We start from the raw sequence: 23,793 nt of genomic DNA, 5'->3' as shown, positions 1-23,793 counted from the left end.
TCTGACTCCCCTGTTAGAGAGAAAAGGAAAATGAGCTAGCGGTTAGAGTCTCTAATGCATGGGATATGTCTGGAGGAACCGGTAGAGAAATTACATTTCAAAAATAATGAAAACAAGTTGCTGTAAAGAGCATTTGATTTCTAGATAGATGAGACTAATAAGCTTGAATGTGCCTGCTGTATTTCTCACAATGGAGATGTGAAATAGGCAAGGTGTTCTCTTGAGTCCTCTGCAGTAATATCTTTCAAACAACAATCTGTTTGCTTCTTGCTGTCTCTTATACATCTGTTTTGTGCTTTTCTAAACAAGACTGAATCAGTCTTTGTAGTCCGTTCCAATGAAGATGTCTGTTAGGGATTCGAATGTTGCTTTGGTGATGGAGGAAAAGTATGATATGTCTCTGTAGGACTGATGGAACTCGATGACACCATTTGGTGATGGAAAGTGTGGGCCTGGGAGTTTTCTCCCACTCTTAACAGAGAGCAGAAGCAGGATCTGCAAGTGAGATGCAGCAGGGCCTCCTCCGATGGAAGGTTCTGCTGCCCCAGAGCGCAGCTACGTCTCAGCACAGCAACGAGGCTGTATGGGAACCTGAGCCCAGGAGAAATCACCCTGCTTTGCACTGGCTCCTAACCCTTTCTCCTAACACCTGCTGACAGGAACGTGTGTGTACCATGTAGGATCACACCTCCGGGCCTTCGGTGTTTGGAGAATAACATGTGCCATGTGCTGGGGTGCTCTGGGGATTTTGAACAGACAGCCGGAGGTGACAAGCCCCTTACTCATTCCTGATCTTTTCTCCAGACCCTCGGCAAGCTGTTAGGGGCAGCGGGGCCTAGATGGCTTCTCTCCACAAAGTGAGAGCTGTGCGCATGGGCTGGCTCACCATCTGCTTCTCTCTTCTGGGTTGTTTTCAGGCCAACCGGGATGCTGTGCTGAGCCGGATACCTGAGCACAAGAGCGACCGCCTCATCAGCCTGCAGAGTGCGTCCGTGGCCTATGATTTGCTGACTGTTGCTCTTGGAAGAAGAGGCCAGTATGAGATGCTGTCGGAGGTACAGCCCCTGAGTCTGGATGCCTCCAGGTGGTGGGTGGTTCTGGTGGCTTAAGCGCTGGGAGAAGCTGTTGGACCCGGACCTGGCCTCCACCTCTGTCACTGGCAGCCACGTGACCTTGGGCCCATTATTTAACTTTGGTTTCATCCTCTATAAAATGGAAACGGGACTAAATGATTAGAAGGTACAATTCTTTGGCGGTCACTTCCCACAAGGGGTCCAGAAACCTTCCCGGCTGTGATTCTTGTGTGAGGGAAGGCAATCACTGTTCAAGCAATTTTGCTTTCAGTATAATTTCCACCATAACCCCACATCTGCCATCTGTGCTATTAATTTCCTTATAAAACGGATTTTATTTAAAGAATCAATGTGTAACTCCTGGTAAAACATCAACTTCAGGCACACAATATTCTCCGGTGAGCTGATATAGGCTTTCATGTAGAGTCAGACAGTGTCTTCCTTCATGTAGGGTCTTTTGCTTGACCAGAGCCTCACTGACTACAGATCTTGTGCCAGGTGCTGTCTCTCACTCCCTCAGCTTCTGAGAAGCAGTTAGGATGGGAGCTTGACTGTTTCGCAGTTTCAGAAGAAGCGGGTTAACCTTGGGCTGTGGTTGCACAGTACTGAGTCGCTGCCCAGAGTACCACAGTCCACGGTGGTAGGGGCTGAATAAGGAACGAGATCATTTTATCTTGTCTTTAGTGGAATAAAAAGAAAGAAAACAAACTCATTTTGTTAAAATGAACTTTTCCATGTATTTATCTTTCTTTTTCTAAATTTATACACATTGCAACAGCCTCTGGGCACGAGGACATGGAATAAAATACAGTAACAGATTGGCTGAAATCAGATAAGCGCCCGGCTCACCCTCCAGCCTGCAGCGCATTGCCACATTAGGCAGGGGCCTTGGAGAGCAGATGAGCCTGTGTGGCTCGAGTCTTTTTTTAGTCTTTGGTTTGGTGACTATACAGGGCAATGGTTACTCAGTCTTCAAAAAAAGCCCCTCGCATGCCGACTAGATAAAGCAGTGTGTCCAGATGTTCCTGTCACACACGGTACACCCCCCGGGACACTGCCCAGGTTTGGGATTGGCCCAGATTTGTCACCGCTCTGGGTGCTTTGATTTCCTGGGACCCTCTTCCCCTGCCTACCTTAGTTCCTGTCTACCCTGTGCAGCCCATCTGTGGGGACAAAGCCACCCAGCCCATGGTTGAGTTCTTTGAAGGTAAACTTTGTTCCTCCAGACAAACCACGAGGCATCTCTCTGGGTCCAAGGCTGAGTGTGGTTGGCATGTCTGCTTCTTCCCATCATGTAGCCACGTATCCTTGCCCTAGCTTGAAATTGGCCTATGTCTGAAACAGGTGTGAGGAGCTCGAGGCAGCTACTTGGTTACAGGCTGGATGACCCCTGCCCACGGACTTCTAGTCGTGCCGTGAATGACTCCAGGGGGACGGCTGTCACCTTAGCAGCATTCCTCGGCAAGCCAGCAGCTCCCTGGCAGGTGCCTCCTCCTGGCGTGGAATGCCAGGACCTTGTTTTCACCCAGATGACTTTCGTCTTGATGTCACATTTAGCTTCCATCTTTGGTGATGACCTGACGCACCCAAGTCACCGAGTAGTCTGCTTGGTTGTTGGAGCCTTTGCAATTTAGAATTTCACTGCACCAGTCACGTTTAAACAATGGTGACAGTCCCCGAGGTTGCCTCAGAGGCGCCAGAGTGGAAGGATGGCAGAAAGGGAAATTTATTGCCATTTATCCCTCGGAGGCTCTTGAATTTTGTACTATGTCTGTGTTTTATCTATTAAAAATATAGATCGGTCAATAAAACGGAGGACATTCGTGTCTTCTACGCACATATTGGCCGTCCTCTGGCTGCGATTAAGGCCGGGGTACGGCCATGAGTCAGGCGCGGTCCCTGCCCGTGCAAGGCTCCGGGTCTAGAGGGAGGCGGCCAGGCAGCGAGCGGGCAGTTGCAGCCGGTGTGGCTGGCGCTGGGAAGCACTCCCCGCCGGGTCACATCCCCTAATAAAGGACTCAGATGTTCGGCTTTAGCTTCTTTTTTTTTTTTTTTTTTGCTATTTCTGTTTAGTTTCGCAGTGGGCACTTCCCCTAGCACATGTTTGATGGCTGTGGTGTCTCAGACCTTCTAAATAAAACCGATGTCACAGGTGAAAAGCGAAGGTGCCCGGCGCCTCGAGGCAGCGGTTCCGTCTTCGGACAGCTTGGTCACTGACGACTGGGGCTCGGTCCACCCTTGGCCCAGCACAGGCCTTCACCCCCTTGAGTATCTGTGGATTTTTCTCGTCTCCTGTCCTCCTGTCGCTGACATCTTTGGCGGGGTGCGTGGCATTGTGAGCGCCCAGGCCTTTAAGAGCTGTGTTTATGGGGGAGCAGATCCCCTTTTACATGAAAACCGTCCTGTCTCTTTCTCCAGTTATATTTGTTCAAGATGGAAGGCTCCTCTCCCGTCTCGGGATTGGCTGCCTTTGTGTATGCCCACATAGCACCTTTCTTTTTTTTCAGGGGCCCTGTTCAGCCAGATACTGGGCAAAGGAAATGCAAACCAAAGGTTTATTACATCCTCTTTCTGACGGGTTTAAATATAAGCACGGTGTTTACCATATCTCCAGCGCTATGAGTTTTCGTGTTTTTTAAAGACTAATTGTGAGCTCTGCTGAAAGGTTTGTGTAGGAAGGAACACTTCTTTATTTTTTTTCCCCTTCAATTTAAACAGCAGCACTAGTTGGCATGACAACCCGTGCTATTAAAAGTAAAGCAACAAGCCCTGCTTCCTCTGTTTTCAGAATGAACCCAAGCTGCTAAGGAGGTTTCTTTTTTTCTTAAATTTGACTATTAATGGCTCCATTTTGACAGAAGGTAATGGGGTCCTCTTTGAAGGATGTATGTGTCCCCTCTACATAGACATGGCAGCTTTAAAGACAGAAATGGTATTTTTATCTTTCCCGTTAAACTCCTATTCATCTGTTTATGGTAAATCTCAACAACATTCTAGTCCTGTGGGTAGAACTGTCTGGCTAGTGCTCGTACCAAAGGGACACTTTTACATCCCTAACCCAAACACTTATTTCGTCAGGGAGCATTGTGAAGAACACTCGAACGTCTGACAAGTCTCCTTGACAGGGCTACCATGGGCTGGTGTACATTGGAATTTGGTTACTTCGTGCAGCCCCGCTGGTACTGCGCAAACCCAGCCGCCTTGACCTAGGTCCCTAAATGACCTCAGTGTGACCCGGCACGAGTGGGGCTGCAGACTTCGGAGAAATCAAGGCAGAGCGCTTGGTTTATGGTGCTCAGTAAAAACCTGCCAAATAAACTAATGCTTCAAAGCCAATGTATATTTTTATCCTGCTCCCTTTTCTTTGGTTTTTGATTAAACCGTCCCTGAATGTACAATGAGTATGTCTTCCCCAGGGACATCCAAAGGTCAAAGGTCATTCAGCCGGGACATAGGCAGCAGAGGAAGAGGTGGGCCCAGTTTGGGGCACAGCACCCACAGACCCCAACTCTGGTCCAGCTTTGGGAGTCATCCCGGTAGGAACCAGCTATGTAATTTTTGTTCGATAGGCCTGCTCCACAGAATCTCGGCCGCCGATGTGGCCCCTGGTACCTGCATTCCCATCATTATGGAAGCATTTTTTGAATTAAGCATCATTGCTCTCTTCTTATGGCCTTCAGTGAAAGAAATTTTTAACTTAAATTTTTTTTTCAGTATGCCATTTTAACCTTTTTAATGTACATCATTCAGTGGCATTACTTGCATTTACAATTTTGTGTAACCATCATGACTCTTTCCAAATTTTCTGTCACACCAAACAGAAACTCTTTATTCGTTAAGCAGTGAGTCCCCACCTCCTCTTCCCCGCATAACCTGGTAATCTACTTTCTGTCTCTATGTACTTGCCTATTCTGAGTACCTCATACTACGGAATCACGCAATACTTGTTTTTCGTGCCTGGCTTATTTCACTTAGCCTAAGGTTTTCAAGGTTCAGTCATGTGGTGATAATATATCTGATAGCATGTGTCTGACTTCATTCCTTTTGTGGCTGAATAATATTCCATTATATGTGTATGTGTATGTGTGTGTGTGTGTGTGTGTGTGTATGTATGTGTGCGCACGCCACACTTTATTTATCTATTTATCTATTGATGGACATGTGAATTGTTCCTACCTTTTAGCCGTTGTGAATAATGCTGCAATGAACACATATCTGACTTTCTGTTTTCATTTCTTTTCGGATATATATCCAAGAGTGGAACTGCTGGGTCATGTGGTAATTCTATGCTTAACTTTTTGAAGAACAAACAAACTCTTTTTCACAGAGGCTGCACCATTTTACATTCTCAGCAACAAGGCACAAGGGTTCCATTTGTTTTTGCTGTAATAACCACCCTAGTTAAGTGTGAAGTTGTATCTCATTGTGGGTTTGATTTGCATTTCCCTAATAACTCATGATGTCGAACATCTTTTCATGCACTTATTGGCCATTTGTGTATCTTATTTGGAGAAATAGCTATTCGAGACCCATACTCAGTTTTAAATTGGGTCGTTTGTGTTTTTGTTGTTGAGTTATAGAATTTCTTCGTTTATTGTGGATAATAAACCCTCAACAGATTTCCAAATATTTTCTCCTATTCTGTAGTTTGTTTTTTCATTTTCTTGGTAACGTCCTTTGATGAACAAGTTTTTATTTCTGATGAAGTGTAATGTATCAGTTTTTTCTTTTGTTGCTCATGTTTTTGGTGTTATATCCAAGAATCTATTGCCAAATTCAAGGTCATGGAAATTTACTTCAATGTTTTTCTGCAAGAATTTTATGATTTTCACTCTGATGTTTAGGTTGTTGATCCATTTCGAGTTAATTTTTATATATGGCATGAGGCAGGGATCCAGCTTCATTCTTTTGCATGTGGATATCCACTTGCCTAATGACAGTTGTTGAGAGACTATTCTTTCCCCGTCAAACGGACTTGGCACCCTTGTCTAAAGTCAGTTGGCCATAGGTATGTGGGTTTAGTTCCAAGATCTTAGTTCTATTTCATTGCTCTATATATTTATCCTAATGCCAATTCCACACTGTTTTGATCACTGTAGCTTTGTCGTAAGCGTTGAAATCCAGAAGTGTGAGTCCTCTAACTTTGCTCTTTTTCAAGATTGTTTCACTTATTCTGGGTGCCTTGCAATTCCATATGAATTTAAGAATTTGCTTTTCCATTTCTGCAAAAAAGACTGTTGGAATTTTGACAGAGGTTGTGTTGAATCTGTAAATCACTTTGGGTAGTACTGCCCTCTTAATAGTATCTCAAGTTTTGATATGAGATCTGAGTTCGAATTTCAATTCTGCTACTTTCTATGCCAAGTATGAACTTGAACAGATTCCTTTACCTCTCTAAACCTGTCCCCTTATGTGGAAAACACAGGCAATAATAGGGCTTACTTCCACGGGTTATTGTGATGACTAAAGAGATAGCATATGCAAAGTGCATGTTACCGTTCTTATTGGTTAAGTTGATAATATGCTTCTAATGTAAAAATGCCCCCTGTAATAACCCAGACAGACGATCCTTGACCCTTAGTAGGGTCTTTCATCACATAGTGAAAAAACTCAACCTTGGAGTCAGGCATATCTGAGTTCAAATCCTGCTCTGCCTTTGCTAGCTGTGTGACTTCAGGAGAGGTATTTAGCCACTCTGGGCTTCTCCCTCAGGGATTGTTATGAAGCTCAGCGAGAGGTATGAAAGAGCCAGCACAGCTCTTGGTACAGATTATATCGTACATACCACTCCATTCCTCTTTGGTTATTAGAAAGTCTTGAACTGAAATTTATCTCCTTGTAACTTTCACCTATTCCATGTCTTTAGAATACTAGAGCAGTTCAGTCCTGCCTCAATGACATAAAGTGACCCATTCCTTTAGTCTGGGGGTTGACAAACTTTTCTATAAAGGGCCAGATACTAAATATTTTAGGCTATGAGAATCAATAAGAAAAATCAAAGATATTGTGTAGGTATAAATTTCCACAAAATTTCTATTGATTAAATTAAAATATAATATCACTTTTTGTGATATAGATGCATTAAATGAGAAGAATGAGATTGTTTGGGGGGTAACATTTCATTTAATTTGAATTCGGAATTAGTAATCCCTCTCATCAAGTCGATGGCAAGTGTTCATCTCCAAACGATTCTTAGCTTTTGGACTCCATGGAAACAGGAAGCAGGTCCACAGGCCGTAGTTTATCTGATATGGCATCATCTCCAGATGCATTTTGCCGCATACTTCATTGTGCTTTCCTGTTTGTCCGCGTCCCCCCTCCTTAAAGGATACCTGAAAGAATGGACCCTAACACTCACCTGTATTTATTCCTTCATTCAAGCAGCCATTGAGCACTGATGTTGTACACGGCACCCCCCTGGGCTGCTATGCTCTCGACTCGTTCCCTCTCTGTCTTTGCCGTGGGTGAAGCAGCAGCTGTGGGCTAAGGCTTAAAACCTGGTGCCCCAAGCCAGGGGAGATAAGGACAAAGACCAAAAGGTGAGAGGCAGTCGAAAGGGAGCGGGTAGAGGAATGAAATGTTTATTTCTTGAATTGAGAGATTCATTTCGCAAGAATAACAAGGAACAGCTACATCAGCAGAACAGCAGGTGGAGCGTGTAGTATCAGCGTGGGACCCTGGACACCCTTCACTCGCCCTGCACACTTGATCGAGTCGCTCCATGTAGCTGAGCGGAGAGCTTGGCGACGGTGGTGTCCAGCATTCACTTCTGTAATAAAATCTGTGACCTTTGAAAAACATCCCACTCTGTCCTCCTCCCACCGTGGCCGGAGGCAATAGTGTCCTTTAATTTAAGCGTTTGCCAAAGCAATAAAGCTGCGAGACTCGTCTGCTTGGAGCACTATTGCTGTTTTAAAGCAAAAAGAGAAATGGGAAAGGGCACGGATTTAGAGTTTGCTCTATTTTATTTTCAATTTCAGGGGAGAAAACCTGAGCAAGACTTAATGGATATTGTCTGTGTTTTCTCAAAACCTGGGTTGGGGGGACTTATTTGTATCTGAGAGCCCCATAAGCATGCCTTTTAGAAGCTTTTCCTGGACCCAGACTCTTATAGAATAGATCTCTCAATTCCACTTTAACGTGTGCTTTTATTTTTAGTTAGTTTAGAAATAAGGGCTCTGAACAGAGATGAGACGTGGGTTCTGATTTCAGGTCCGCCACTGTGTGACCCTGAGCAGGTCTTGTCTCCTCTCTGGCTCTGAGCTTCCTTATCTGTAAGGTAAGGATGGGACCGGGTATTCTCGACAGTCCCACCATGTTCTCTGATTACGTCATTCTGTGGGTCTAAGATAATGGTCCAAAATATCTAAATTGCTTAATTTTTCATTGCTAAAAGTAAAGACGCGAAATATTATCCAAATACCATGTTAAATTTAAAAAAAAAAAACAAAAAAAACATTGTTACACAGCTGCCAGAATCACATTTATCAGCCAACTCATTAGGGATACATGACATAGAAAAGAAAATCCTCCCGCTCAGTGGAAGGGCCTGTGTCATGAGGACTCTGAAGATACGGCCATGCTGTCCACGGAGCTGAATAACGCAGACGGTTCACTGCGTTATTTGTTCTGTTTTAATAGTGATGAATTTTAGACTTAAGCTCCAGGCTAAATCTGATTATTTTATTCCCGTCCCTCCCCCAGGGGTTTTTGGATGCCGAATCTCACTCTCGCGTTCCCAAAATAGACTCTGGCTTCTCCTCGCTCCAGTATCGTACCGCTCTCGCCGCCATGAACCCAGTTCGTGTAATTGGCCTCTGCGTACTAGGAAGGCATTGCTAGAGCCCGTCCTTCTGCCAGAAGGGCTCTCCATTCCCGGAGCCCCCTCAGACATGGCTGATTTATGAAAAGCCAACTTCAGAGACTGGAAAGGATACGCTTTTGCTACCTAAGGAAACATTTTTGCAAGTGACATTCCGACGACCACTCAAATGATGAGGGTGCCATTTAGAGTCTAATTAGTGCTCTTCCAAATACCCATGGTGTTAAACGAATGCGCTCTGGGACTTAGAGAGGTGGCAGCAGCGTGACGGTTGCAGCGAACGGGCTTGTCTTTCCTGGCAGAGACAGCACGGCTGCCAACCCCGTCTTCTTTTCTGGTAATGGAGATGATTTGGAGGCGTCACCTGCTGTTTTGCGTGGGTGACTCAGGGATCTGCAGCCCTGGATTGGACCCCATGCCGCTCTCCCCAGGCCCACACTGCCCTCTCGCCCCTGGAGGCCGGAGTGAAGAAGGACCAGGATCTAGCTCTTCTCTCTCCCTTCCCACTCAGAAGCTCCTTTCCACTCTCCCTCGGCCACTGCTTGCACCCCCACCCCCATTCCCAGGGCTCCTTTTTCTCCCCTTCACCCCCCCTTCAGGTCGAACCCCAAACCCCACAGGATCTGCGACTTGTTCATTTCATAAGAACAGCATCAACAGCAACATGCTTATAGCATTCGTTCTGTGCCAGACGCTCTCCTGAGCATCTCACATGCATTGCTGCGTGTAGCCTATAACCGCACTGTGGCCGATGAATAAGGAGTTTGGATCGAGCCTAGGCAGTCTGGCCCCAGAGCCAGCGCCTCCACCGTGCCTCTGCCTCCTCAGCCCCTTGCCTGCCTCCGCTCTGCCCGCCCGCCCACCAGCCAAGCGGGGCCCGGGTGGTTGAAGCAGCCTCTTGAATGGAACCATTATTAAAACGCGAATGCTCTTATTTTTTATTTTATAGAGTATATTCTGTTCCCAATCTCCCCTCTTTATTAGACTGGGAATTTTTACTCTGTTACATACAGATCTGATTAGGGTGTTTAAAAGGGGTAGTCAAACAGAATTGGGGTGACCAAACGCCCCGTCTAAGGGGCAGAGGTTGTGAATAGCACAGCCCTCCAGGGACAGCCCAAGTTCCCTTTTTTACTTAGAAGCATTCTTCAGGAGTGGGTCTCCTTTTGTGATTGGGGCACGTTGACCTGAGCTGCTCAGGGAGTTACATAATCTTGATGTTTACAGGAACGCAGGGGAGGACATAGTATCCATCAAGCAGTGTGCTTGGCATCGAGATTTCAGGAGCATCTGGAGTTGTCTGGGCACTTTTTCAGGGCCAGCGCCGTCACTGTATATAAGATGCCAAGAGCCCACGGGGTGACAGAGCCATCGGTTGTGATGCCAGAGCTCAGACACCTCTGAATGGAGGTGAAAGGCTAATTTGTAATTGATTTATATTTCCTAACTCTGTATGACACCCCAGTGGCTTTTTATGCTGTGTGGGTTGTTATGAGAAAGAGGTCTGAGCTGGGGGTGGGGGGTGGGTGGGGGAAGTGTTTGTCAAAGATGCAGCAGTGTAGGGGAAATGTGTGATTCACATACACTGAGTACCTTTGAGGTGGGCTGGGGACATGGCATCACCGGCCGAGGCGGTGCTGCTGTGTGTCATGGGATCTGTGAAATTTCTTGAAAAAGCTTCGGTCCTCGTGGGCTCAGGGATCCCAAAGGGGCCATGAGAGGAAGGACCCCATTAACAGTAAAAAAAAAAATCTTGCCGAATCTCAGAAATAGTTCAGGGAACCTATGGCATTTCAAGGGCTACATTTTACTTTATGCAGCATGAGTGGGCCCAGTAAGTTCAGTGTGAGTGGCATGTCTGTGATTAAAGTCTCAGAGGCCATGCAGTGTTGTGTCTAAGAGCTCCAGACCGCCTGGATTCAGGTCTTAGCTCTACCAGCAGCTCGCTGAGCCCTCGCGTGGTCACGCAGCATTCTGTGCTCCAGTTTCCTCGTCTGTAGATGGAGGATCATAATAGTACCTGCTCGTGCCTTGTAGGGTGAAGATGACCAAATGAGGCAGATCTTGTAAAGCAGTTAGAATAGTTCTGGGCTATAGAGCCAGTATTATCCAAAAGCTGGTTGTCATAGTGCATTTGGGCTGCTATAACTAAATGCCATAGACTAGGTGGCTTATAAGCAGCAAACATCTATTTCTCACAGTGCTGGAGGCTGGAAGGCCAAGATCGTGGCACCAACACCTTCAATGTGTGATGAAGGCCCACTTCTGGGTTGTAGGCTGCCAGCTTCTCGCCTTGTGCTCACATAATGGAAAGGGCAAAGGAACTCTCTTATAAGGGCACTACTCCCATTGATGAGGGCTCCACCCTCATGACCTAATCACCTCTCAAAGGCCCCACCTCCTCACACCATCACATGGGGGTTAGGTTTCAACATGTGAATATGAAGGGAAAACAAACATTGAGTCTATACTACTCAATAGGAAATAAATAGCAAACATATATTCTAGTCTGGTTCTGTAAAGTCATACACTATTTTCAAGGGTCTCAGGTTGAATCCTTTACTAAAATGAGGAAACATTTTGTAAGATTAATAATTATTTTCAATATAATGTATTATAATCTTAAAATTTTCATATATTAAATTTGGGTAAAGAGATAGGTATAATGCAGTTTTCTTCCTAAATATAAGAATGTTAAGTTTTAAAAGAGTTTATGGCTAACCTTTATTTATCACTCACTATCTTTCATCTGAGCTACTATTCTTGTTGCTTATATGTACTGAGTCTTCCTGACAACTCTCTACGTTAATTACCATTACATTTCCCATTTTATAATGAGGAGTCTAGGTATAGAGCGGTTAATTGGCTTGTCCAAATTCCTACACTTAATCTGTAGTGATGCCTATAGATCATTTCTAGCTACCGTTCAGGCTGTGAATTTCCTATTCTGGAAGGTTCTTAGGCAGAAACATGTTGGGAGCTAAGAGGTAGGGGTTATAAGAGGGGCCTGAAGCATTTGATTGGGTGTACCTTTAGGGCCTTGGTTGTAGGTAACAGAATCTGATGAGTTAACTCAAGCAGAAAAGGTGTTTTTCAGTGCGTACTGCTCACAAGAGCCACAGAAAGCTAAAGAATTGGGCATGAGCAGAAATTTAAATTAAGGAGGCAAGTCCCTTGCACCAGTTTGCCCTGGAGGGCCTCCACCAACCCTGCTGCTACTGTGGCTCCAGGTCTGGCCACTAGGAATAGCAGCCCAGGGTCTCTGCCCCACCTCACTCACTCCAGATGCAAAGTGCTAATGGGAGCATCTGATTGGCTGTGCTTGGGTCATGTGACACACTCCTATTGCTTCCTTCCTCGTTCACCCTTAGGCTTTATTACTGGGAAGCAGGGAGGCTGCTTCCCTTCTATCTTGTGTATTCCCAAGGACATCCAAATGTCCTCTCCTTTGGGGACTTCAACTAGATGCTTTCCAAGTTCTCTCTTGGCCTCAAGATTCTGAGTCTGCTTTTTATGAGGGTGGGTATTTTCCTATAGCACCTAGAACGGAGCTCAAGACCAGTTAGGCTTCCAGGACGTGTTCATCATAGAGTATAACGAATATGTTAGCCTTTGGCGCAAAAGAAAGTAAGGATGCACACTTACTTATAGCATCTAGCTTTTGATTCAGAACAGGCTGTTTCAGCTGCTGAGCTCCTCTTGTTTATCAGGGAAAACAGTTCATATTTATTCCTCTTAGCGAAAGGAGGAAGAAAAGCATTTAAATGTCTAAAGGTTTCTGTGTATATATTTAAGTACTTAGCGGTTACATTGCAATGAATGAATGGAGTGGAGCCGTTAGAACAAACTTCCTTTTGTGTGGTCATCGTCTGCCTCTTCTCTCCTTTGCCCAACCCCAGCCAGTGCGGTCAGCATTCTTGTTTCCTCCTTCGTTATCCCTCGTCCCCCTTTCCTAAATCAGTTTCTAAGTTCTCTTGGTTTTTCATTGCTTGGGGTTCTCTCCATAATACCTGTTCTCCCCTACTTATTTCTTGGATTAAGTCTTTCCCCCACCTTCCCTACTTGATCTTTTCAGCAAGTTGCTTTGGTAATTTTCCCCCACTGTGCTTCTTAAAGGCACAGTAATGGGTTCCTGTTGCTTATCAATGTAGCGGAGCCATGAAGAGGGCTCTGGGGACAGGTTCAAATCCCAGTTCTGTCATTTAGGGTCAGGAATAGTGGGAGGTGTATGCAGATGTAATCAACAAAACAAATTTATGATGACCTAACCAAATAGGACTTATTTTGTCCCCCATGACAAGAAGCGTAGTGAGAGCCTTTCGCATCTCATGGCATCAGGGGCCCAGCGCTTCCTCTCTTTCTGCTTGGTCATTCTAGAAAATGGCTTTTGTCCTCATGCTTCTCAATTCCTGGCTGCCCCACCTTCAGCACTGAGTCTGTGTCCCAGGCAGAGGGAAGGGCCGGGGACACAGATGTGTGCTCCAGCTGAGGATGCCCTTGTCTTAAAGAGCTATCCTAGAGGCCTCAGTCAGTGACTCAGTGACTTCTGCCAAATCACATTGTTCAAAATGGAGTCACGTGCCCACCCCTGAGATTGTAGCTAAGCACATTGCCAATATGATCAAACTGAGGGACCAAGTGTTCATCTTACTTGGGATCTGTGGACATTCATCCTATATCATCCCGAGGCATATAGTAGGGGCTTATTAACCGCTCCTTACTTCACTTTTTAATATATTTTTCTTATGGTGGGTTTCTTACAGCAAACCAGTTAGCATAATATTTACAGTGACCTTCTCTGTAAATACCAGTTAAAATTCTGGAATTCTTTCTCTCTTCTCCTACCACCTTACTTTTATTATGTCCTCCAGTTTGTCACCCTCTCTGTGGCTCCTTTGTCTCTCAGTTCCCAACCACCACCCCATCCAGTAATGCTGAGAATTCTGTCATTCTCCTCGGCAACTGGGCTGGCCACAGAGTATCACCAGAGAAAAACGGCAGCACAGGGCTATAGGTACCACTGCTCGTCCACACCAGTCTTTGAGGCAACCCTGATGTGAGCATTCTGTCTCTTCGGGGTAAAGTTTTCATTGTTGTTAAAGCTCTTCTGTTCTTTAAAAAAAAAAACACTCCTAACTCTATTCTTTTTCTTTCCTCCCAGGAATCACCTCAGTCCCTCATTACAGAGAAAACAGTGTTTGAGCAGCATAACTCCTGAAAGGTCTCTTTATCCGGAGGAACCTTCTTAAGAGAAGGCCTTCCATCCGGGGCCTGCTTGTTCCAGGGACCCGGCTCTCTCTAGTCTTCTGGGACCTCATTTATCTCCTCAGTTTGTCAGAATTTTCTTCTTTGTTAGGGCTGAATGCTCTCCCATTGTATGTATATATCAGTGTGTTTATCCATTCTTCCATTGGTGGTCACTTGGGTTGCTTTCACATGTTAGCTGTTGTAAATAATGCTGCCGTGAACATCGGTGTACAGATGCCTGTCTGAGTCCTTGCTTTCGGTTCTTTTGAGTCTGTCTTCATGCCAGTTTTGATTACTGTAGCATGGGAGGTAAGCTCTGAAATTAGGGAGAGTGAGTCTTCTATCGCTCTCTCTCTCTCTCTCTTTTTTTTTTTTAGATTGCTTTGGCTATTTGGAGTCCCTTGAGATTTTTAGGATGATTTTTAGGATGGGTTTTTCTATTTCGGGGAAAAAAAAATGCCATTGGGATTTTGATAGGGATTGCATTAAATCTGTAGATTACTTTGTGTAGCATTCACATCTCAACAGTGTTAAATTTTCCAATCCATGGACCTAGAATGTGTTTCTAATTATTTACGTCCTTTTAAATTTCTTTCAGCTCAAATGTGTGTATTTGGTTAGATCCTTCTCTTGAGGTTTCAGATTGTCTCTAATTATCAGCAGTAAATCACATGACAGTCACCATATTTACACCAAACTTATTAATAAAACGTCTTTCTTTCCCATTCTCTTTCATTCTAAAAAGCCTGTTCCCCAGCTTCCTGTAAACACACACACACACACACACACACACACACACACACACACACACACACACGAGCTTTTCTCCCTGCCATGCTTGGCTCCCAGGCATGCCCGTAGACCGTGACACTTTGCTGTCCTCCTTCAGTCCCTCTGCCTCACCAGCGACCACTGCTCCTCCCCTTCCTTGGGGATTCTAAGTCAGATGCATTTCTTGGTTCTGTCGTTTGGTTCTGAAGCCCCTGAACCATTTGATCCACCTTACTCCTGGCCTGTCACCATTCTGGTCTTATACCCCCAATGCCTTATGATCCTCCTAAAGCTCTGACGTGGTCTCATCCCTCTGCAGAAACCAGAGGCTCCTTGCTGACTGAAAGGGAGTGACTCGAAGCTTACCCACCACAGGCAGACACTGACAGACAGAGGCCGGGGTCCACCCTGAGAGGTTTCCCATAGTGGGGCTGGGCTGGGCCCGAAGGGTAAGGACAGTCACATCAACTGACAGTTATGAACTTTAGGAGCACAGAAGAGGGAGAACCGAAGCCGGGGTAGAAGGAGGAGATGGAACAACTTTAAAGGAGCTGCCATGTCAGACTCTCAGTGACGTGGCCCCAGCCCGCATCTGCCATCCAGCCTGACTGTCCCCATTCCAGCCTGTGCGCCCCGGGCTGGGCTGATCTTGGACCTCTCGCCGTCACCAAGTCAAAGCACACGCTGTCACGCCTCCACGTCTTGTCGTTGCTCATACCTGCTCTCCCCGGAGTGCCGCGTCCAAATCATAGCTGTGTTATTTTTCCCCTTCTCATCGGTCGAGGCCCGGCTCAAATGCCCTTCTTCCAAGACGCCCTTCCTGAATCCCGCGACCACTTGGCCACAGGACTCCCTATTTCCTGCTCTTGGGGCACCTGTGAGCTTGGGCCTTGTATTTGGACTGTTCGTGTACTTACCTCTTTCCTTGTACTAGATAAAAAACAATGTGAGATCCAGGATCGTGTTTTAGGCAACCGTGGGCTGTCTTGGCTTCTGGCACAGTGTGCTGTGCCCCTTGGGGACCCCGTGGGAGGGCTTTGCAGAGGATCACGCTTTACGCATTTAAGGGAAGCAGGTTTTGTGGCACTTACCTCAGTGTGCACAGACTCACGCTCACGGCGGTGACACCGACGGTTCTCAGGTGTCTGCGTTTCTCTTCTTTCCAAACCAGTGCTTAGAACGGGCCATGAAGTTTGCCTTTGAGGAGTTCCACCTCTGGTACCAGTTCGCGCTGTCACTCATGGCTGCTGGAAAAGTAAGTCCCTAATTATATATTGTGATATGTGCTTCTCTGTGTCAGCGGTCCGTGTCTTCGAATCCCAAGGGGGAATCAGTAGAAGTCCCAACCGACTATTTGAAACTATCCTGTGGTCATTTATGAATGAGCTATCAATTTTTTAAAAAATTATTTGCGGGCTAACGTGGACACATCATTGGAAAGAAAAATTCTGAAATATTTGCCTTTTTCTGGCCACTGTAACCTCGTCATGTGAGGATGTGGCTTAAACTAAAGCCCGTTCTTCACACTGACTTTTTCAGGCACTGGAGAGCATAAACCTATTCCTGGAGGGGGAAGCCTTCTCGTTCTCTCCAGTAATATCTGATATCAGGCAGCGCGTGATACTGGCTGGGAGCGTGGGCTGTGGAGTCCAACTGGGCCGTATGACCCAGGGCAGGTCACTTGGTATCTCGATTTCCTCCTCAGTAAAATGGAGTAACAATAGTACCTGCTTCATAGAATTGTTACCGGGTAAATGAGATAATACTCACAAGGTGCTTAAAGTAGTACCGCCCCCTCCCCATGTGGACACACTCCGTAAAGGCTATAGCCACTGTAATTCTTGTTGATTTGGGCCGTTTAGTGAATCTGCTATTTGGCGAATTGTTAAGTCTGCGCTTTAAGATTCTTTGGGCTCGGTAAGTGGAGACAGAGATCTGGTATGCTTTAATTTGGACAGTTTATTTTTTTAAAATATCATAATCCCCCACCGCCTTTATTTGTCTCTTATTTTTACAATGGCTGCCCAGGTAGGGAAGAAAAGTAGGGCGAGTCCAGGAAAGCATTTCCGCTCGTTCCCACCACAGTTTACTCCCGCGTCTCTGCGGAGCCCCAACCTCTCAGTGTCGCCGTCCCCAGGCTCCCGTGTGGTCGGGCTCAAAGTCGGAAAACCCGATTAAGAGGGCGTCTAAGCAAGAACCCCTCTGGGAAGGCTTTAGTGTTTGGTTCCATCCAACGTTTTGAGTTTCACAGAAATAATCCCCTTTTGCCAAGTCCGCCCGTGCCGTGAAGGTGCTGAAAGAGTGTATCCGCCTGAAGCCCGACGACGCCACCATCCCGCTCCTGGCCGCGAAGCTGTGCATGGGCTCCCTTCACTGGGTGAGTAGGGCTGGGCCTGCGCCCCCGGCCCGGGCTGCCAGCCTTGTTCATTTCGGGGTGCTGAGGGAAAGCAGTAGTGACTCACCAGCTACGCAAACACAAGGCTCTTCCGAGGCCGCCTCGGGCCTCATCCCCACCCCCCAAGGACCGAGGGGGGTCCGTCTGTCCCCAAGGACGCCAGGTTTTCCTTTTTCCTGGGAATCTGCCACAAAGGTAGAAAGGATGAGATAGAATTGGAATTCACACTCATATTCGTGTTGCTGTATGAAGGTGACGCTGGATGGAAAAGACATGTCACCAAAGGGTTCGCTCTCAGCAGGGCCTGAGGTTTGCGTGAAGCAGAGTCGCTGTCCAGCGGCTCCCGGTGAACCTCGCGCTCCTCATTGTTCTTCCCTCACGTTGAATTTGGGAGAAGCCTAATTTGTAACAGTTTTAGTGCCTCGAAAATATGCCGTTGGAGTAGAAAATAGAGAAACGCAGAGTAGTTGCTGAGACGGTTGTATAGATAATTCCCACATACGATGGAGTTTTAATTTCTTTAACTTCACATCAAGATTAGTGATAAGAGGAATTTACTCAAAGGACTGAAGTGTCATGCTAAGGTTTTTTACCATTATGGTCCTTACTGCTTGATCTTGTTGTTGTTGTTGTTTGGGGTTTTTTGTTTGTTTGTGTTTTGTTTTTTTTTCTTTCCATTTATTCTCACCCAGCAGGACAAAAGTAAGCCTTATGAAGGAAGGGTTCTACTTGTGTTGGATTTTACTTTGTAAAATGCGGAAGAATAGGACGTTTTGAAAGAGGAGGCTGTCACCTGAAACACACAGCTGGCAAAGGGTTGTGCGGTCCACGCAGGTTTTGACAATTAGGTGCCACAAGCGAGGGAACGATGCTCCGGAAGTGGGCGAAGGAGTGGACCAAACCCTTTATTTTTCAAAATGCCAGTTTCTGTGACTCTGCTACACTCACTCCAGTTATGGCAGTGTTCATTACTATAACGCGTATATCTCTAACGCCTACAATAAACCTGACTTTTTTTTTCCTTAAAGATGAGAGTAACAAATCTTTTCTGTATACATATTTTTTTTTACATTTTTATTATTAAAACTTCCAAACATCACAGAAATAAAGAGCATAATGAACTCCCATGTACTGTCACCCAGCTTCAAAAACATCAACATTTGCCATTCTTTGAAGGAATAAATCTTATTATTTTTGCCTCTAACGAATCGTGCAAAATGTCTCATTGTGGGTGTAGTTTACAGGTGCACATTTTCTCATTGGAATCTGATGATGCGAGGTCCATGTGCTGTGCATTGTAAAATACATAGATGGAGTTTTGCCATTTTTAACAATTTGTGTTAAAAATCCAAGCGTAAATGGATTCGTTATGTTGTAAAAAAAAAAAAGAAAGAAAGAAAGAAAGAAAAAAGAAAGAAAAGACCCAAACACAAAACATTTCAAGAACTTTATTATATATATATAATATATATTACATATATAATTCAACTTCTGAATATCTAGCACAATCTGATTACTGAACCAATCCGTGAAAAATAAAGATGAAAAGGTTAAGAACCCCACCAAGAATGAACGTGACTTTGGAAAAGAAGGCAAAAAAAAAACATAAGGAAAACTTTAAAGAGAAAAGGGGAGGTAGGAATCCTGGGGACTGTTACAGAGGTTCAAATAAAGAAGACAGAATCGCCAGAGTAGAACTGGAAAATCTGGGAGTTATTTTCACAGTGACTCATCAGAAATCTGTTTTTGGCAGCAGATGCTTATGGGAACTCATGTTAGAAGTTCTGCAGGTTGTTGTGTTTTTAACTTGTCTGGTTTTTCAGTTGGAAGAGGCTGAGAAGTTTGCCAAAACTGTCGTCGATGCAGGAGAGAAAACGTCAGAGTTCAAGGCCAAAGGCTACTTAGCTCTGGGGCTCACATACAGTCTGCAGGCCACTGACGGTGAGAGAAGCCTCCCCCGCAACTTCCGCCCCTCCCCCCACCTCCCCGCCACTGCCACCACCACCACCACCACCACGGGAGCTGCTGAGTCACAGGGCTGCGCGGCTGTCTGCACTGCAGATTCCCACCTCCCTCTGTCTTTGTAGGGAGTGTAAGCTGGGTCATCCTGGTGCCATCCTGAGGGGCCCCTGTGCTGCTGTCCTCTTTGCTTGGACTTCTTGGAGAATGGGAGGGAAGGGACCAAGGCTTTGTGCTGGGGTTCCCAAGCCCTCTTCCAGGTGCTTTGGGCTGGTGGTGCACAGGTGACCAGCTGGCAGCCATAGGGCATCTGCTGAGAGGTACGAGGCAAGCAGGGGCCTTGAGAGACGATTCACCCAGCCCTGCTGTGCCTGCCTCTGCCCCAGCGTTGGGCTGGGCTGACCCGGTGTGAAGGGATGATGGATCTTAGTCACAGGACTATAGAGGAGTTCAGGGCCAGCCTCTTCCCGGAAGCTTCAGTACCTTCCCCTTCTCCATTTTCCCCTTCTCCATTTTAATTCACAGATATGTACATGCGAAGTGCATCAGCTCACCAAATACCCGTGCAGTGATATTGTACGTTTTGGAGATAGTTTGAGTGTTGGTGGAGGGGCTTCTGGCTAAGAAATATTTCATATACTTAATGACGTTTTCAGTTACACGTTTGCAGAAAGTGTAAATTGATACATCGTTTTCCTGAACTCTACTATCCTTTTAACATTTATCGTTAAATATAACAAGGATATTTAAAAATTCTAAAACAAATGTATAATTTAATGAATTAATATAAAGCGAATATCATTGTAATCACTACCCTGCTCAGGAGACAGAACCTTGCCAGCCCCCCAGTGCTCTTCAGGTGCCACTTCCTGCCTGCCGGTCCCCTTAAGAGAAAATGCATCCCCACTTTAATTGTACTCACTTTCTTTTTCTTTCTTTAGACTTTTGCTATAGTTTGTTTGTTTGTTTGTTTGTTTGTTTGTTTGTTTTACAAATTATCCTAAATCTTTCTCCTCACTACCTTAAAATTTCAAAGACCCTGAAGAAGTTTTGCATATCAGTTGATTTTTAATAATGGATTTTTTGCAAATTTTTCATATACACATGATACGGTAGCAATACCCAGCACATTGTTTTAACTATAGTAGACTTCTAGTGAAGTGTAAATTTAATGCCATGTATTTATCCATATAGATTCTCAGTTTGGACTCTGCCCCTAATTAGTCCTGTAACTTTGAGAGAATCGCTTGGCCCTGCTGCTGGGCTTTGTCTTGTATTTATGGTTCAGAGGGGCCACCTCCGTGGTTCCCTCTAGCTTGGTCCCGGTCATTCTGTCAGCCGTGGGCTACAGCCACTCTTGGCTCTCTGGGGCAGGCTGCCACCATTCTCAGTGTGATGTCAGGATGGGGTCTGCCACTTTGGCTTTGCTAGATAAGGGCCACCTCCAGTTCCCACCACAATCAGATTCCTCCAGGACTTTTTGTCTTGCCCCAGTAAAAAGTACCTTTTTAGTTCTATGACAGACTCAGAAGGGATCCATTTCTTCCATGCTCTATACAGGAAAAGTGTTAGCTCACAACAAGATGGCCTCACATTTTCAAGCTGATTTTCCAGTTCAGCGTTAGATTTATCTGGTCTATCCCTAGTGTTCGTATCAAGGTGTTAAAAGTCCTGGCCATTGCACAATGTGACTCAAACTGGCCTTTCATAGCATCGAGCTAGTGCCCTTGGCCCAGGATCATGGCTTCTCAGTGCCAGAAGGACCTCTAATTCAATACCGTGGATGCCTGATTCTTTTCTGTGCCATCCTGGTCGATCTGGTCCTCACCCAAGAGCTACATGCCTGCTCTTGAGAAAACAGACATGCTCCTCTTTGGAGCTCCCAGCTGGTCTTTTGACGACGGCCCCCTATGCCTGGGGACACCAAGAGTGACCATCCAACTCACCGCATCCCCCAAACGTCGTTCCACAGTTATGTCCAACACGTGCAAGAGCCTGGCTTGGTCTGGGCTTCGTTTCCCACCTTCGGCGGTGCCCGAGACAGGACTGGGCCCGTAGGCATCTGGAATTTGTTGTTTTCAATCCAACTGAACATATAGGTTTTGTGATGACTTTTGTATTTGTCAAAAATTCCCTGATCTCCCATGCCACTGACTAATTGAACCCTTTTCCTCAGCTTCTTTGCGTGGGATGCAGGAGGTCCTGCAGAGAAAGGCGCTTCTTGCATTTCAGAGGTGAGTGGGAGTTCATCTTTTCACTCGGCTGTACATAATGACACCAAAGCATGATAAGTATAAAAAGAAGAGATATTTATAAAGATTATGTAAACAGTGTTTTACCCCTGGGAGTTTTTCGTTTTGAGCACTGAACATACGATATCAAAACTTGCTGCATCATTTGTTGCCATGTAACTCTGCATTCTTAATCTGTTCATCCATTCGGGTACATTTTATTCATTCCTAATAAAGCGAGTTCAGCTCTAAGAAAATAGACACTTTGTATGTCTAGGGAGATGATTCCTTTTATTAAAGACATTTGTCATCATCTAGAAAAAGGATCATTCTTTGCAAGTTTTTTTTAAAACCTGTCAAGCTGCAGATTTTTATATTAAAAAATGAAAAATCCAGATTTTAGGACAGTCTCTGAAATACTATGTTAAGATAGTCAGGCCGGCAAGTCACCCCCCGCCCTAACCCCAGCCATGCTCCATAATGCCTTGCGCTCGTCTCTGTCATTGTTTGTTACCTTTCTTATAATTTGGGGAACGCTTTTTAGTTAGAAAAAGCTTGAATGTCTTAGTGTTCTTTCATATCCCTATTTCGACCTCATCCTCACTCCCACACCCATAAGGTAGACAGGACGGGTAGCATGTTTACTGCAGAGAAGGGACTGAGGGGTGGGAGTGAAAAGAATTGCAGAGTCACATACCTGTTGAAGTCGAGGTAGAATCAAGGTCTCCTGATTCTAACCCAACTTTTCTGGTACCTACTATATACCACACTGCCTCATTTTATTCTAATTGTGGGTATAATAAATCACTAAAATGAATTGTTGCTTGAAAATATAGCCCCATGATGTCAAACTTATAATTGCTATTGAGCCTTTCACTTTAGATATATCTGAGTTACATTGATTCCTTGGAATCGTATTAGAAACTTAGTTACTTATACCAACATTTCATGAGGACCTCTCAATACCTAAAACCTCTGTTAGATTTCTTTCCTTAGAACTGGGTTGCCTATAGGCACGTGTTCCTTCTTTCATGAAATCTTTATCACTCGGTTTCGGTTCTTCTAAAGCCCTTTCATCTCATTTATTTCTGTTTCCTGGCAGGCTTGCCGATAGCATCTTCACCTTGCCAGTCCCAGACTGTCATGACAAAAAGTACCAATCGACATCTGTAAACAGATCTATCTTGGTGCTAAGTAAGCTTTGGTTGATGTTCTTCAGCACGGAGTGTGGAAAAAGCATTTCCATTTCAGACGATTTGGAGTTTTAAATTCCTCAGTCCTAGTTTGTAAAACCCACACGCGGGTGCCTAAGAAAGTGATCATTACATCTGTTTCACTTGTCTTTAAATCAGCACATCTCACTGGCTCTCTAAAAACAGCCATAGCGGTGGTCTGCCTTGGGCCACCGAATTTGTAACTTCATGTTATATAACAGCTGTTCCAATGGCCTGAATTCCTTTTTGTTCCTTTTACTTGGGTTTTAATTCAAAGAGATTTTAAAATATTAGTTCACGTGGGAATAAAGAGTCATAACATCCTACTAACCTACAGGATTTATTGAGGAAGGCTAACTTAGATTAGTTTTTGTGTGAAATAAAGAATATTTTTTAAAGAAATTCAACTGTTTTGTTTCAAGTACACGTTAACTAGGACTATTCTAGTGCACTGCGGACTTTACAATCTGTGAGGGAAAGATTTTAAACAAGAAAAGTGATTTGTATTACTTCTTAAATGTAAATGGATATTTTAAAAGTATTGAGAAATACTCTTTTTTACTATTTATTTGAAATGTCCCCCACAATTCTTTTTATACTATTATGTGGCAATTTGTTTGTTTGTTTGTTTAAAAAGAAAATAGTATAACTCAAAAAGCGATGGGGTTGCAGATATATCATGTAAAAATTAACTCTTAATTATGCCTGGAGTCAGAATTCAGAAAGATGTGCTCGCGGGTGGGTTCAAAAAAGTGATTTTGAAAGGCATCCTGGTTGCATTACTGAATCTTGAGACCCTTCGCTGTTAGTATATTCATGAGCTCAGCCTAGACAGCTGAAGCAATTCATTTGCCCCATACAAAAGCATCATGAAGGAAAACAGTGTTGTCTGCAGAGCTCTCTGAAGATGCGGCATTGATCTGCGTGGCTGTTTCTGTGACCTCTCACTTCTTGCAGAGGAAAGCAAACCTGGAAACAGATGAGAGAGCTTGTTCCGTGACTTGACCCCCAGCGTGCAGAAATCGGGGCTGCTCCATGAGGAAGAGGTGGCATGGTGTCGTTTGTGTTTATCACTCAGTGC

At 45.0% G+C, this 23,793-nt stretch overlaps 1 protein-coding gene across 9 annotated transcripts in view; it reads left to right on the top strand.

Annotated features, from left to right (window-relative positions):
* The window catches only part of TTC7B (tetratricopeptide repeat domain 7B), a 226,185-nt gene that overhangs the window by 103,256 nt on the left and 99,136 nt on the right, over window positions 1–23,793 (top strand). For all 9 annotated transcript variants that reach the window (XR_005657575.1, XM_039884012.1, XM_039884013.1 and 6 more), the window contains 5 exons: window positions 918–1,055; window positions 16,085–16,168; window positions 17,186–17,290; window positions 19,132–19,249; window positions 21,444–21,501. Coding sequence is in view for 8 of the 9 variants with exons in the window: in XM_039884012.1 (XP_039739946.1) it covers window positions 918–1,055; window positions 16,085–16,168; window positions 17,186–17,290; window positions 19,132–19,249; window positions 21,444–21,501 (503 nt within the window). In the remaining variant the exon portion in view is untranslated. The remainder of the gene's footprint in view (window positions 1–917; window positions 1,056–16,084; window positions 16,169–17,185; window positions 17,291–19,131; window positions 19,250–21,443; window positions 21,502–23,793) is intronic.

This window comes from Pteropus medius, unplaced genomic scaffold, assembly GCF_902729225.1.
Source record: "Pteropus medius unplaced genomic scaffold, Ma_sr-lr_union100, whole genome shotgun sequence".
In the NCBI taxonomy this organism is placed as follows: domain Eukaryota; kingdom Metazoa; phylum Chordata; class Mammalia; order Chiroptera; family Pteropodidae; genus Pteropus; species Pteropus medius.
The sequence above is the reverse complement of the archived record's forward strand: the minus strand, read 5'-3'. Positions and strand labels throughout refer to the sequence as shown.